Source organism: Leptonychotes weddellii, chromosome 3 (genome assembly GCF_054177405.1).
Source record: "Leptonychotes weddellii isolate Sample4059 chromosome 3, ASM5417740v2, whole genome shotgun sequence".
Classification (NCBI taxonomy): domain Eukaryota; kingdom Metazoa; phylum Chordata; class Mammalia; order Carnivora; family Phocidae; genus Leptonychotes; species Leptonychotes weddellii.
The window spans coordinates 13,498,824-13,515,669 of NC_138371.1; the positions used below are offsets into that span (position 1 = coordinate 13,498,824).

The 16,846-nt window shown below is 41.1% G+C and overlaps 1 protein-coding gene across 1 annotated transcript in view; it reads right to left on the reverse strand.

Annotated features, from left to right (window-relative positions):
- ACSL3 (acyl-CoA synthetase long chain family member 3) overlaps positions 1 to 16,846 on the reverse strand; it is a 70,543-nt gene that overhangs the window by 13,710 nt on the left and 39,987 nt on the right. The window contains exons 3-8 of the mRNA XM_081815304.1: positions 12,758 to 13,172; positions 5,625 to 5,802; positions 4,362 to 4,471; positions 3,348 to 3,486; positions 1,212 to 1,389; positions 740 to 839 (exon numbers count right to left, since the gene is read on the reverse strand). Coding sequence (XP_081671430.1) covers positions 740 to 839; positions 1,212 to 1,389; positions 3,348 to 3,486; positions 4,362 to 4,471; positions 5,625 to 5,802; positions 12,758 to 13,135 — 1,083 coding nt within the window. The 5' untranslated portion in view covers positions 13,136 to 13,172. The remainder of the gene's footprint in view (positions 1 to 739; positions 840 to 1,211; positions 1,390 to 3,347; positions 3,487 to 4,361; positions 4,472 to 5,624; positions 5,803 to 12,757; positions 13,173 to 16,846) is intronic.

Consider the following 16,846-nt stretch of genomic DNA (forward strand, 5'->3'; position numbering starts at 1 on the left):
AGATAGAAAAGCATCTGTCAGGTGTCATCTCTGCTGGAAGAGACTGCAAAGCGAGTCCGCCCACATGGGGAGAAAGGGAGACAGACACAGAGAGAGAGCGCACACACGCATGCCTGTGCGCACGCGTGGGGGGGAGGGAGGGGGAGGCAGACAGACTCTAGGGAGTGTGGGGGGGGGAGGGTAGTAAGAAGGCTACAGCTCAACCTAAAGCCCAGAGGCTGTCTCCAGTGCTACATGAAGGCACTCACAGATTACGAGTGCTACAGGAGCAATGTGCTAAGAAGAAACGGGGGCTGAGGGGCCAAAACAAGAAGGGGTCTTCTGTAGGACAGCAGAAATCATCCAAAGAGGAATGGTCTTTAAAGCTCGTGGGCTCCCAAACGGAAAAGTTCCGATTGAATCCACAACTGCTGGCCAGGAATTTTACAAAAAAGATTCCTGTTTTGAAAGTTACTTAGAAATAATAAATTATACTGTACGTAAGAAAATGTGTACGTATGTGTGTGTATGTATTTCAAGAACTGCCCCCACCCCCAAAAAATATGAAGGGCAAAGACTAACCCAGGAAACTACTGCTCTTAATTTTTTCTGAAAAGTTATCCATTCATTCATAAGAGAAATCTCTCTCTCCATCCCTAAATTCAGTTCCACAGTAACCTGTGTGTGAGTGTAATTTCTGTGCATAAGGGCATCAAAAATACCCAAGCACTACCACGGCCCCTCATCAGTCATCAAGTACTGACTCCTCTACCACCCTCCCGGTCCCATCTGGCTTCCCCCGCCGGTCAGTCTCTTCCCCGCAGTATGCCCACCCTGGCCCTGTGGCTGCTGGAACTGGTCTTAAAAAGAAAAATCGGAGACTGAATAAAGCTCAATAAATATTGGAACAGATGAAGCTATTTGTTCACCTGAATTTTAACATGTTTAGGTATAAAAAGGACTATAGCAGCAATACTATCAACTGATTAAATTAAGGGATTTAAGTCAGATAAAATTTACACTTTTCAAGTAAAAGGTAAATATTAACAATGATATATATGAAACTGTATTTTAAACCTTACAACTAAAACTATTTAATTAATTTTAAAGTTCCTCTTATTTTTTTGAAGGAACTGCCTACTGTAAACAGACTCTGAAAGACTAATTTAGCCACATACCACTAAATGGCACAAACAACGTTAACGTAACAACCAGCATCAACAAGGGACTACTTCATATGCATTGACCATGTGACATACCCCAGTCCTGGAATCCGTTCCGCCATCCCAGTTATACCAGCAATAATGTTACTGTGGGAGATCATGACTCCCTTCGGAAGTCCTGTGGATCCACTTGTATACATGATTACTGCAATATCTAAGGGCCCTGGTTTGCTAAGAGGTTTGTTTTCTGCATTGGAGAAAAAAAACACACACACACACACACACCATTTCTGAGAAATGTAGTCATATCACCCATTTTTTTCATAATCATGTTTGATAACTCAATTCAACGACTGTGAATTGTATTCATTCAGAGGTCAACAAAACAGATCACGTCCCCGCACATACAGGACACATGTTCTACTGAGATCAACAAGCCATGAATCTATAATGTAATACGAGCTATGAAGAAAAATAAAGACAAGGTGAGATGATAGTAGAAGGTATTTAGATGGAAAAGTCAAGAAATGCTTTTCTGGCACGTTGGTATTTTAGTAAAGACCTGGATACAGTGCAGAAGAGAGCCATTGAAACCCTGGAACTGGGAGAAGATTGTCTCAAGTAAAAAATAAGCGGGAGCAAAGGCCCTGACGCAGCAGCCAGGACCGTATCATGCAAGGCCTTGGAGGCCATGCTAAGGACTTTGGATTGCACCTGGAGTAGAAATTTGAACAGGGGCTTGTTATCACCAGTGATGAGGGTCACTTTGGCTGCTACGTGGCTGCCTAACTTAGGGAAGCAAGGCAGTAGGGAGACAAAAGGCTATTCCAGAAATTCCACTGTGAAATAGGGTGGTTGGGCTAGGGTACCTAGACACTTGCTAAAAACTGTTCTCTGCCTCACAGTGGTGAAGTGACCTGGCTACAGTCCGAACCCCGGATTCAAAGACAGTGTCCTCCAGTTGCACAAACCTAAGGGCCACAGCCCACATCCTGGAGGGGACACGGCAGGAAAGCAAAGAGAAGTGGGTCACGGATGGCACCCCCTGAATTAATCCTGGCCCTCCCCTAAGTGTGGACTTCTTAAATGTGGGGGAAACAATTTTAAACATGTTGCTGAGTGAACCCTTCCTTTCCTACATGAGGAGATATATTCCATGACAACGGTCTTCATTCCAGTCCTTACTTCCTAGCCTTCCGTTCACTCCTCCATCCCAGGGCACCATTCTCCACCACCTCCTAGAAACTGCTCTGAGGTGGGCCTCCTGCAATGCCTATGGCACCGACTCCTGCAGGGCACCTGCTCTTGCTGCCGACCCCTGCCTCCGGGAGAGGCCCCTTTCACACGGCCTCCGTGAAGCACACACTGCGTGCCTTCCTCCTGCCTCTGACCCACCCTCAGTTGCTTCTTTGGACGCACCGCTTTCCATGGGTGACCTCACCTCCTTCCACAGCTATACATAACATCAAACTTCTAGCTTCTAACTCCAAACTTAACTCCAGAGTATATGCCACTCCCCACTAAATATCCACATCTGAATGTCGCACTAGCACTTAAAATTCCGTATGCCCAACATTAATGTCAGCAGAACCCCATTCCCATTCCTGAGCTGAGTGCTTACATCTAGTTAATCACTGAGTTTCCAACTACAAAGGAAATACAGTCCCAGCACCCTAGCAGCTTTCGGGATATTCATCAACACCCGTATACTTTCGAACATTTCCTGACACTTATTTGAGAGTAGGAGTTTTTAGCATCACCATGCCGAAGTGTTCAGGTGGGGGATAAAAAGATGTTCCCTCAGGAAAAAACAGAGTTGGGGCAGGGAGTGAAAAAGGGGATCTAGCTTTAGCCACTCCAGCTATCTGTCTGTACTTATAGATAATCCACACAGGACTAGTTTAATGGCATTATTTAGAAAACTAACTTTAAGCCACTGAAAACTATAAAACAGAAACAGGAAACCTGTATAATGTAAAAGGTATTTGAATAACTACTCCTTTTATTTAGAACAATAAATTAATGTGTGTATTCTCCCTTAAACCCTACTTTAAAAGAGTAGAGGAAAAGTATAGAGTGACCTTACTTCCCAAAGTGATGGTCTAGAACATGATTTGTCCCTGATCTGACTTCAGGGTCTGGAACCACTGCGGAGAACACGGTCACTGCAGAACGACCCTAAGGAACTGGGAAGGTGCGCCGTACCTCTGCTGGCCTTGGCTCCCAGAGCCTGCACTGCAGCCATCGTGTGCACGATGACGCCCTTGGGGAACTCGGACCACGTTGGTGGCTTACCGTCCACAGTGATGATGTGCCGCAGGCGCGGGACTAACGAAACTATATCCTGGAAAAACACAAGCATTCATTACGTTCTTCGTCGCTGTTTCAAAACAGCTTAGCAAACAGTCCCGGACACAAGAAAAGCAGTTTACCATAATCCATGAATTATTAATTTCTTGCCTCCAAAAAAACGGTGAGGGGGTGGGCACTGGTATGAATACTACTCCTTTCAGATGGAGAAATACGGCCTGAAATTTAAATTGCTATTTTATAGCACTAGATTTACTGTGTGTGCCCATTCTTTGGGTAAAATCCTAATCAGCAATGTCACTTCCTCACAAAATAGGCATATAAACACAGGCTGCCTGAACTACAGAATAGCCACAAGTCCTATATGTTTTTAAGAGGCTCATAAAGATATGGGGGGAGGGGGAGGGAACTCACTTATAAATTTGGGTATAAAAAAACCCAGCAGACATTACTGGTTTCACTGGGAGTCGTCTAGGGACTTTCAAAACCTTTCTCCAACAGTTTATCATAAAGTCTCTTTTTTCCCTTTAAAAAATTCTAGAAACTCATAATGACTCAATGCTTCAGAAATAATATAAAGGAATTACTATTTCAGAAACCCTTGTAATTTATAAATTTACTGAAAATAGACTAGAAAACAAATGAACACAATAAAGAAAAAAGGTAATCCCTTTACCTTAGACACGGGCATACCATGTTAATGATCTGTAACTCTCTGCGCTACTTATTACACAAATATGTATGAAATCTACTTTTTCTTTTCTAAAGGAAAGGAAGAACGTATGATATTCCTAAAAGTTTACAAAGATATTCAGGATTTTAAAGATCGTAAAAGTATCAATACTAGAGCTCATAACACTGATAGTTCTGGAAGTTCTGGACAGTTATAAAAATAACCACAGTCCTCACCTTCAACTTTGTTTGCAAGAGTTCTTTACTAGTAATGATGTTGGTCACCTCTGTTTCATTCAATCCATGAACAATAGCTGGACCTCCTAGAGTAGCATACAACGTAACAACTACAGAGAAAAGAAGGGCAAGTCAAATATTCCACATTTCATGGAAGTACTAAATGTAACTAAAGTCTCTGAAAGTGGTCATGAATCCTAATGGTATAAAGAACCCTAAATCGTCAGATCCATAGTTTATTATGTAACTGTTCTATGATTATCTAAATTATTTTAATATACTAATAAACATTATGCCCACTCACGCACCCGTTCCTAATTTCCCCAAAGATTTCTAATATTTTAAAACGAAATTTTTAAGTTTTATTTCACCTTCAGATATTACTCTGGGATGCCACAATGGAAGGAATTATTTCTGACTCCTAAAATATCAAAGCCTTAGTTGTTAAATACTTGGTACTAAAATATGAAAAAGAGTATGTACCAGTAAGATAATGCACTGAGTATCAGGTTGAAGGTATCATATATGTTAAGAAAACAACATGAATAAGTGGCAGTACTGCTTTTTCTAGTAGAAAACTCAAGAAAAACATTCTTAGCCATGTTGAAATTTAATAATCATCATCTTGTGGACTTTTATTTGCTTGCTGCCTAACTCACAGAAGTCAGACTTAAAGTGACTTTAAGAGATAATTATTTCGAAGCTTCCCAAAAGAAGCAAACTATAAGCCCACACCCATGAAAACAAAAAGATATGACGGTTTTAAAAACCAGTGGAGCATTTACAGCTCCATCTGAAAGGTAAGAGAATGTCCATACTTAACATCCCATTTTGGCACCAAGATCTATGAACTAAGCTTCCAGAACTACCTCACAGTCTGGGGCATCCAGATTGCCACTTAAATAACAATATAAATATTCCCTGTCCTTTCACCTGGCTCGTGGCTCCGAGTAGTGCAGTTTTAGATGTCAACTGCTGCTACCAACAGAAGTGGGGACGAAGTGACACTAACTTCACAAGAAGATTCCTGAGAGAACCAGCAGCAGAGTCCGCGAGGCCCCAAGGCCCCTAGTAACAGGTTCCAGTCCCCTTACTACACTGACTACACAATTTGTTCCAAAGCAGACCTCTAACTCGAAGTTGTAACAGAGCGGTCCCCTGATTAGATGCAAGGTAGCAATTAACTTCAGAATTTTAAAGAGTGAAATATTTATAATAAACAGCATCCTATCTCCCACACAGAAGATCAGAAGGCCCACATACGCTGAAAATTATACATAAAGCACGCCTGCGCAGCAATCATCCATTCGGCTCTGGTTTCGCAGAAGATGGCGATATTGGTCTTTGGTTTCTGACCCAACATCTGTAAACCATTTCCAAAATTAAAAGCTCTAACGAAGACATCTTCATAGGAGAGCCAATTATAGTTTCCAAGAATAACCTGATAAAATAAAAAACATACAAATACCTTTTAATATAACCAAAATATTATTTTCCAGAAAGAAGCCAAGATTCCAAATTTTATGACAAACCAGTTATGTTTGCACATATGTAAGTATTTTTTCCTAACAAAAAGCCAGAAAGTGAATTTCAAGTGAAAAAAATCTATTTTGAAAATTAGCTATTTTGCGATAACTTCTATGACAAATCTTATGCTACATCTTCAATTGTAATGGGGAGTTTTTTAAAAATCTTCAGGGTTTGATAGGATCTTAAAGGTCAGCTTTTTTGTCAAAAGCTCATATACTGGTAATTCATTTATACATCATTTACTTAAACAATTTAGATGTTAGCTTAAAATTTAGCCTAGTATCAAGTACTAATGATACCAAAAATTAACTTTCCCTCTACTTATGAATTCCCAGATTTCACTATCAAATGGTAATATGATTTACAAACAGAAACTGGTTAGATCCAAGATAACAGACATATTTATGGCTGTTTAATTTGAATTCCCCCCTCCCGTACTGAACTCTAAACAAGTCTATTTACGCAACCAGGACTAGTTTTATTATTCATCAAAGCCTTTCCGTTGAAGCCTTAAATAACCACTGGCACCACTGGGCTTTCAACATTTCATTTGTGCTTACCATAAGTACAGGTAACATTAAGTCTTCATTGGTAATAATCATGTTTTTAAACTGGCTAACTTATTTTTCTTTAGGAACTTTCTCCAACTTAGATTAGACCATAAATCCCCAATTACATACAGACTGGATAAAAAGCTCCTCGCACTCCAAATACATACATATTTTCCAAACGTGGCTGTTTCACTCACATGTCTCATACACCTTAAAACTAACCACATTCATTTCCAAAAATGCATCCAACATTTCCGGGAGCTCTTGAAATAAGAGACTGGGTGAAGATAGAAATGGGGAGGGGGAAAAAAAAAAGGATAAATACTGCCCTCTAGTGTCCTATTCCATAATGGACTTAGGGAATAAAGTCTTACTTTGATGGTTAAGGCAACTGGATTTAAAATATTTATTTAACTTCACTGGTCCCAAACTCTCACCTTGCTCTGCACCCCCATGAAATGCTCAGCACGGGGAGCTCCAATGACTTCAAAAGGAGCTCTGTGGGGGTGAGAAGACAGATGAGAACTTGGCCAAAACGTGCACGAACTGGATTACAATTAAGAATTTTACACTCCAAAGATTAGCATGAGCTACCTCTTAGATTCTAGAATCTAAATGATGAGCTTTAAGTTTCAGAGAATGTATATATTCCGAAAGGTATTACTATCTACATAATCCAGATCTTTAAACCCATGTGATACAGCCACCATGTGGCAAAAGAAATCAAATCATGAGCTTAATTCAAGTGTAACTAAACTGAATTTCACTTAATTCTTTAAACCACTGAATCTCCTAGTAGTGATCTTTCCCATAAAGATTACATTTCAAGGCCCCTATCTACCCCATAATTTTGACTTTTGCTGGAAAAAATTCCCAATTCTAACTCTGTCCCCATGGTTAGCTTAAACCTGAAATTAAACTCATTTACTTATTCCCCGTCCATACTGCTGAAGAATACCCAAACTCATTCTCTATCCAGGATCACAGATCTCAATACCCAGCAATCCTATAAGGACTCCCTGGGTCTATTCATTTTCTCACCCTCTGAAATGGCTACTTCTCTCTACTCAAATATCCTCCACCCCCTCCCTCCCTCCCTCCCTTATCCCTGTCCAGGTGATAATACTGTATCATACATCACTGAGAAATTAGAAATTCAATGGAAATGCCCTTATCTTCTTAGCACCAAGTTTAATAACCTACATACATCTGTACTCATATTCTTCGCAGTTCCCCTCATGGTATTACAATGGTTGAAGTGTCCCTAACAATAGCCAAACTTACAAGGACTTTACTTCGAAGCACTTCCCAAATTTCTATCTCCAGCCACCTCTACTTGCACATCCAAGTTCAAAAACCTTACGCTGGCCTACAAAGCCCTAAGGGACCTAGCCATGCCAGTGTCTCTGTGCTCCTATCCAACCTTCTTCTCCAGACTCACCTCCCCTAACTCATTACTTCCTGTAAATACAACTTTGTCCTTTCTGTCCTTCAAACAGGTTGCGCCAGGGCAGGAACTAGGATGAAGCAAGACAGGTGCCAAGGGCACAAGATTTAGAGAGTTACTCACTCTCAGCATTTGAATACCTTCTTCAACTTTGTACCCCAAGTGCCTCACCCAACTGGGCTCATTCCAGTTTTAGAGCCAGTGGGCACACACCCTATCCCACTGCACAGAAGGTTCATTACCCAGATCTTTGCAAAGTTGGCTCCTCTCTTGTTCAGGCCTCCACTTAGCCATAATCTACCAAGAGAGGCTATCCCTGATCTCCAATCAGCTTTATGTCTTCGTAGTAGTTATTAATCTGTTTACTTATTATTGTCTCTCTTCCTCCCATACAAATGTAAGACCCGTGAGACGAGTAACCTGTGTGTCCTGTTCATGACTGTCTCCCTAGCACCTGGCATACAGTCGGCACTCAGCAATTATTTGCTATACATGTGGAATGAACAGTGTAATTAACACAATTTCCATTCACTTTGGACCTTGAGTCTTCTGACCCCTTTCTGCTCCAGGAGCCTCATTTTTTTTAAGACTGTTTGAAGAAAAAAAAAAAAAAAATCCACATCCGCCTAATCATTTAACCTCTAGAGCTACTTTTCTTCTGTCTCCATTCCAGTGCACACATCCTTTGCCTACCACCTCTTAAATATTCTCACCCATGACCCATGAGACACAAGAATGTTCAATTTTCCCGACTCTGAGTCACGCAAGGGAATGACTAGTGTGGCTACGGAAATGACGACTGTGAAGCCTTTGAGCAGCTTCCTCATTTGCAGAGGTAGCGGGAGAGTTAAGACTGGCCCTATGGTCGCTTTCATGTCTCACATTTAATTGGCTGTATTGTTATTCTGGAACAGGTGTGACAAACACATGGGTAAACATCAACGTTATCACTCAGACCACCACTGCTCAGAACAGAGGAACTTAATCATTTACTTTGTTCAGGAACAGATGAAATTAGATGCTTTGATGATGCTAATGATGAGGGCCTCTTATCTCAGAAGATAAGCTATAAAAATAAAACGGAGATAACATACAGAACATTCTGTAAAATAAAAGCACACAAATACTCCACCATTCAGGACCCTGAAGAAAGAGACAATCGAGTAAAAATCAAGTTTTCAGGTAGCTGAAGTTAACTGGTGCAAGTCCAGGACTTTTCTTTTCCTTTAGCCACTCAGAAGAGAAATATTTCCAATTACACACTTCCCTGCCTTCTTCAACAAAGTACACCCGGCTTCACAGAACCTTTCTCTCTGCGAATGAAGATTATTAGAATGTACTGTGAGGGAGCCAGGGAGTGAAAATCTTCAACAGGTCTGGATGGCTGGTGGTGATCTTGAGGAGGAGGGCGGCTAAGCTTTGCCAAGTTCACTCTGTGCTAAGCACGCTGCAGCAGGAGCTTATGAGACTCTCTCGTAACTCTAGACAGAGTTACTCTTAGTACCCCTACTGTACAAATGAGAATACTGAGGCATCGAGAGAGTCAGCAGAACGTGCTCAAAAATCACACAGCGTAAGTAAGTGACAGGACTAGAATATGAATCCGGGCAGACTCATTCTGGAATCGAAGCACTAAATCACAAGGCTCCAACCGCACCACAGAAAGGAGACGGGGTGTTACTGGGCAGGGGAGGAAGGTGGCCCGAAGGTCTGGGTATCTTTGATTCAACCATTATCAGATACCTTCTGGGGTTAATCCCTCAGCTTAGCCCCCAAAACAGGAAGGAAGGAAACTTGTAGATGCTGCTATACCACTAGCTGGCTTTTTCAATTCAAGGTTATTTTCAAATACGGAAACCACTAATGACGATACATTCATGGGAAACACGTGTGCACACCCATTGGTAAGCGCCCAGCGGAAGCCACACCAGTCCAGGCAACTCCACTCTTACCTAAGCACGAGTCGTGCAATGTCCCCTTTTTACTCTCTATCAGGGCAGATGCTGCTTCTGCCGCAAGACAGTGGGTGTAAACAAGAAACCGGGGGGGCGAAGCCTAGTTGTTTGTAACACCCAGCTGAGGTCCCACCGTCCAGTGTGCAAACCACTGCTACCACTGCAACACAGACCAACAGAAACTCAAGTCACGCTCTTCTTGAGTAAGGCTGACAGAAAACACGTGCTTCGTTTACTATACAGGAAACCTAAAAATTTTACTTTCCCAATAAGCCTAATTTCAAATAGGAAGAATGTAATATTTTCTGTATCAGAATATAACCTATTCTATAAAGACTTCCCCCAAAAGTCTGACGAATCACAAATGCCAATTTGAAGGCAAATGTCAACAGTAGAAAGACTGAGTGAGATCCTGTAGACAGAAAAGGCTAAGGAGTTTTTTCACCTTCTAACTTTCCTATTTGAGTTCACGTATTTCCTTGTTGAATAAACAATGACTACAACAAAGCCACCATGGGCAGGACAGGAAGGAAAAGGCCACATATGCAAACACACAACAGGGGAAAACACTTTCCTTGTGTACATTGTGTTATCTGGCCACATTTAAGGAACAACTGTGAAAGCTCTAGGATTTTGTCCTAATTACACTGATAAACTGAATTAAGAAGGAATTTCATATTTACCATACTGATCTCCTTTTTACATACTTGGAAGCTACTCTGTTGCTCTAAGTACTGAATGAGGACTGAGAAATAGTGCCAGTCCCACAAAAAGCCTGTAACATGCAATTCTGGAGAAAAACCTCCTGCTAACAGAGGACTTCTGTTACATATGCTGAGATTAAAAACAAGGGAACCCAATCTTTGAATTCAAATAGCATTAGACCAAGAAACAAAAATGAATGTTTTTAAGAGGAGGCATACGAGTGGAAAACTTTAGCCCTCAAAAACTGTAGTGTTTTGGTATCTTTTATAACTACCAGATCTCTCAAAGACGAAATCAAGGATGGTATACCCTAAAAAGTAGCAACTAACTATAACAAAAACTCCGACACCATTATTTTTTTTTTAGACACCATTATGATATAATGTTTTGCAAGTTATAATCTATAGGTTAGAGAAGAGTAAACAAACATGCTTAACTACATGACTTCAATTTCAATAAATGTGCTATTAACTCTCCAGACAGACCTTAAGTTAACAGAAAAAATTCACTTAAGTGAGGCAAAACTAAGTCAGCAAAAGAAATAGAGAATATGCCTTAAAAGTCGAAGGACCGTATGATTTCCCCAAGCCACTTTTGAGACTGTAAGGAGGCACTGTTAATGTGACAGGCAAAGCAAGATAAACAAGGACAGTTTCAGGCAGAACAAGATACAACATCACTCTATATAAAGGGGATGGACACTTACAGATTTCTGTCATCTACAATTAGAACAATGTGTTTTTAATTTCTAGGAGTTACTGGCGTTAATTTGCTTGTCATCTCCTTTACGTTTGAAAGAAAATGACTCGAATTTGTGTGTATGAGTGCCAAAATTAATGGGCCATTAAGTTAAATAACACCTTCTCCTGCAGTCACAGGAGAAGCTCTGAGTATTTCATTCCATGGTGTGATTATTTGAACATTCCCGAGACCTGAGAGTTCCTTCGTGACTAAAAGGAAAAAGGTGGCTGTAGTCAGGATGTAGTTGGAAAAAGGAAAGAGAAAAACAACTTTGCCTACACACGTAATAAACTATAACCTGACCAAATTATCAAAGATGATTACTGATCATCTTACTGCCTCTAAAAAATTTTATCTTCAATTTTTACCTACTGGAGCTTAGAAAACGGCTTCTAAGAGAGTCATGAATCCAAGTTCAAAAACAGCATTTTCGTGCCATTTCTATACTCACTATCCTTCAAAGCGTTGCACTACCCCCATGTCTTTGTAGTCACTCATATAATTTTGCCCACCCAATTCCCAAGGCAACGATACTATAAAAACTAGAGCATTTACACTAGACACCATAGCTATTCTACGTGGGGGGGGGGGGTGGAGAATGTGTGTGTTTGTGTACGGAGCAAGACAACCTAGGGTCTAGTCCTGGCTTTACTACTTCTAGCTGGAATGTCCTTGCCTAAGTTAACCTATCTGGTGCCTCTGGGCCGTTATCTGCAAAATAACAACGATAACACGAATTCATAGCGCTTTTTAAGTCTTAAGTAAGTTGGTACATGTAAAGAACTTAAAACAGCCTGGCTCATAAGAAATGCGAATGTAAATATCAGCAGTAATCATTATCTTCATATTACAGATAAAGAAACTGAGGCAAATTTGTTAAATTACTTTTCCAAAGTCACACAGCTAGCTAGTAGGTAGCAAAGCTGAGATCTAAACCTGTAGTCTGGATCTGGAATCCAGGTTCTTAACCACTATTTTATACCGCCTCTAAGGATGTCTTATCCCCTATTTCAAATCAACAATGGCAGCTGATATATAATGGTGAAAAGAAATTCTTAAAAACTATGCAACTGCCACTACCAAAATACCAAGACATTAAGTACCCAACCTATGATAAAATCAGAAACAGCAGGCCTCCCATCTCAAAACCCAGAACCATCTCAAGCACACACAGGTGCTTGTGGGACCACCAGGGAATACAGTTTCAGACCCAAAACTGCGCTAGACATTTTATTCCAAGCCGTGGCAGACACTCGGGCTCAGGGGGCATTCTGGCCGGTCTGTGACAATTCAGAACAAATCCTTGCAGGAGAGTACAGGAGATCAGAGCATGGTCCCTTGCCCATCCTGCTTCTCCTGCCACACCAGCCACATCCAGCGGCAGCAGGCTGTCCTTGTCCCCTGCTGCCATTTCTGAGAGAACATTTTACTCAGAACAAAGACAACGGCAATTAAAGATCACCTTACCTTTTTAAAAATTTTTCCATTTGGCTGTACTTCATCTTCCTCATTTAAAATTTCACGTGTTCCCAACAGTCTTTTGTCCTTAAATTTGTTTTTTGCATACATAAAAACTTTATCTAGTGTATCACATGCAGGGTATAACACTGAAGCCAAACCATCCAAACTGTTAATAGATCTGTATGCAGACTCCGGTTTTGAATCTACAGGCTTTGCTTTAATTTTGTTTGCTTTTTCTTGTCTTGTCTCAAACAAAAAATAATATGGAATGTACGTTAAAACAGTATAAAGTGATATTAGAAAATGTATGAAATACAAAAGAATGGGATTGATGGTCTGTTTTAGCTTCATGGTAGATGTTTTTGAAGATATGTGGTTATTCATAAGTGCTCAAAAAGTGGAATTAACGGATTTCCAGAATCTAGAAGGGGAAAAAAAGAAGATATTAGTTCAAAGTCATTTTAAAATAACTGTAAAGAAAAAATCTTATTAGATAGGCAAATGAGGATTTTTTTTTTTTCCCAATCAAGCAGCAGCTGGTACTGGCCTCCAGCGATGTCCAGTCCACTCCGATATGGTCGAGTGCATCTCTTATAACTATTAGCAATGGAAATCACCACAGAGAAGTTTCTACACCATTCTGTGAACAGGTGGCTTTTCCAACCTAACCCCAAGTGCCCACAAACACTTCCCGGTGGTGAGGAGAGAGCAAGCCAGAAGACCGACATCAGAATCAAGGCCAAAAATATACCAATTTCCTGATCATCCCTCAGGGATGGCAAGTGCTTTGCAGATACACCATTCTCCTCCCTCGTGGCCGGCAGCCTGTTCAATAATCACTGCATTCTTTCCCAGTGGACTCCATTCTCTCACTCTAGGCAGCAACAAGGAACTGGTTGTTGGTAAACAACAAAGAATTCCCTTCCTATAGTGGTATTTTTCAGTTTGGCAGGTTAGGTTGTGAAGCAAGAAGGCAGTACACTCTGGCCATTTCTACTTTGCATTCATTAGATTTACTGACCATCTCCTATGTGTTAGATCCTGTTCTAAGTACAGGAACTACAACAGTGAACAACAGTCTCTGTTCCTTCTCTCAGGGAGCCTACACCTTCACTGGGAGAAGGTGATGAACAAATGTACATATGCATGCCAGGTGATGGCAAATCCTCTGAGGAAAAATGAACCCAGGAAAGGGAAACACAAAGTGAAAGGGCGAGGCCGGAGAGACGCTCTAGTACAAGAATGGTCCACAGGAGTCTCTCTGGCCAGGCATATCTGAGCAGAGACTTACAAGGAAGAGGGAGAGTGGGCCATGTGCCTATCTGGGGGAAACTGAGCACTCCAGGTAGAGGAAACGGCCTTTGTGTGGTGGTAGTACGTAAATAATATTGGCGGGGGGGGAGCTGAAGCAAACTATTCCAATCAGCTCCAAATCCAGGGTTTTGATTTCTAGCATTCTCATCTCCTACCCCCACCTCCATATTGGAGAAATTCTATTCCAGGCACATGTGGCCAAGAAATGTGAGGAAACTCTACTGTAGGCACAGCAGGCCAAGAATACTTGGCCAGTTTGTCCTTGCCTCGGCTTGCTCATAACGTAACTGCAGAGAGAGGGAAGCTCCAAACAGAGAAGAGCAGAGGCAACAGCCGCAGGCCGGGACCCCGCTCACAGAACAGAGGACAAGCTGCCGTCCCTGCCCCTGGCTCTGCAGCAGTGGCTCGCAGGTTCTGTATGGTCCAAGGCAGGCTGCAAGAACAGACACCCCTCAGCAATCCCTAAGTGGACTGACTTTAGTTGGAACAGAGAACAGGGAAGCTCGAGCCGCGTAGCACTATGGAAAACAATGGAGACTTTGGCGATGAGCAATTAAGATGAGGCTGCCAGTTCCATGATAGCAACAAGGAAAAGAGTAGACCGAACAGAAGTTTAACAGAATCAGGGAAAAGAGAAAAGAATAAGAGCCCTTCCAGAGTCAGGGCAGCTCAAAGACTGGCCTCAAATAACTCCTACAAAGGCCATCTAATTTAACTGAATCACACTGTGGGGCAATTTATGGCCCAGGGCTCTAATACAATAACGCAATCAGCTAGCTATCAGTGGAGAATAATTGCTGGGTGTGAACCAACAGAGGCTGACTTAGCAGTTTAACAAGGAGATCAGAGAAAGAAATGGTCAAACAGTCCTACTAAAACCATGCTGTCATCCCCTAAAGAGGGCACTTCAAGGGAACTCTGTTCCCAAGGCTGTGCCCACTGAGGAGCAACATCAAAGGATGCACACTGGTTGGGGGGGGGGGGAGGGTGTGTAATGTGTGTGTAAAATGCACTGAAATAGGCCAACCAAGTCACTAACCAAATAGACAAGCAAGTAACACAAGAAGCCAGGGAAATGCGGAGGGGGGAATCAGCACTAAGAAATGCTATAAAAGACCTTAAATGTGCAGTTTAAACAAAAAATTATGAGACATGCAGATAAACGAAAGACCCAAACACAGGAGGAGAAAGCAGGAAAAAGAAATCGTCCTTGAGAGGGCCCAAATGTCAGACTCAGACAAGACAGCAAAGCAGCTATTATAAACATGTTCAAAGAACAAGAAAATATGCTTAAAAAATTAAAAGTCCAGGGACACCTGGGTGGCTCAGTCAGTGAAGCATCTGCTCAGTCATGATCCCAGAGTCCTGGGATCAAGCCCCGTATCAGGCTCCTTGCTCAGCAGCGAGCGAGCCTGCTTCTCCCTCTCCCTCTGTTCCCCCTGCTTGTGCGTTCTTTCTCTCCCTGACAAATAAGTATTTTTTAAAAATTAAAAAAGATTAACATTAAAAAAAAACAACAACAACACTAAAAGTCCAGGGGCTCCTGGCTGGCTCAGTCAGTACAGCATATGACTCTTGTTCTCAGAGTTGTGGGTTCAAGCCCCACGATGGGTGTAGAGATTACTTAAAAATAAAATCTTTAAAAAAAATTGTTTTAAGTCCAATGTTGCAATTTAACAAGATAAGATTACCTCCAAATTTGCCCATCCACAGCTGGTGAGAAGTCAGGACCATTCCATGCTGTTTTCTTTGACAATGTATTATGCAGTAATTTGGAAAAACAGTCCAGGGAATCTAGATTTGTGCCATTAAGGGGATGGGGAGCCATTGAAGGTTTCTATATAGGAAAATGACACCACGAAAACAAATGATCCTACTACTTCCAAGACATCAGAGCTGCAGGGAAATAGATGTATTTTAATAACTCAGGAGAATAATGTAATCTCATGTAGTAATCTCCCTGAAATTTAATTTCATGTATCTGTGTTTTGAATTTAAAAATAATGTAATAAAAAGACTTTTATCTGCAGGTGATGACTGTATAAGATGATGACTGTATAGAAAATCCCAAAGAATCCACTAAAAAAAAGAACAGTTCAGCAGAAGTTGCAGGATGGAAGACAAATATACAAAAAAATCAACTATATTTCTATACACTAGCAATAAAACAATTATATTTACAACACTATCAGAAATAATACTTAGGCAACCCTCTCCGGTCCCTCCTCCAAAGGAGCTTTGTACTATCACTTTGCTATTACTCAGTAAAGTGTTGCTTTGCTGCCCACCACTCTGTCTGGTCTACCGTTAAAAAAAAAAGAATACATAGGATGAGATAACAAGAAGTGTAAAATTTGTACTATGAAAACCATAAAACATTATTTAAAGGTATTAAAGATCTAAATAAGTAGAAAAACATCCCATTTATGGATTGTAAGACTTAATACCATTAAAAATGACAAAGTTCTCCAAATTGATGTACAGATTCAGCACAATCCTTACCAAAATCTCTACTGGTTTTTATACAGAATTTTGTAAGCTGATCCTGAAATTTACATGGAAATTCAAAGTAGCCAAGAACAGCCAAAACAATCTTGAAAAAGAACCAAGTTGGAGGGCTCATACATCTCAATTCCAAAACTTAATACAAAGTAATAGTAATCAAGACAGGGTAGTACTAGCAAAAGGTTGGGGAGGTGGGGGCCGGGAGAAGGGAAATTCTGAATAGTTGACACCACATCATTTGAACAAGCACCCAAAGCAGCAGGTGTTCATCAGGGA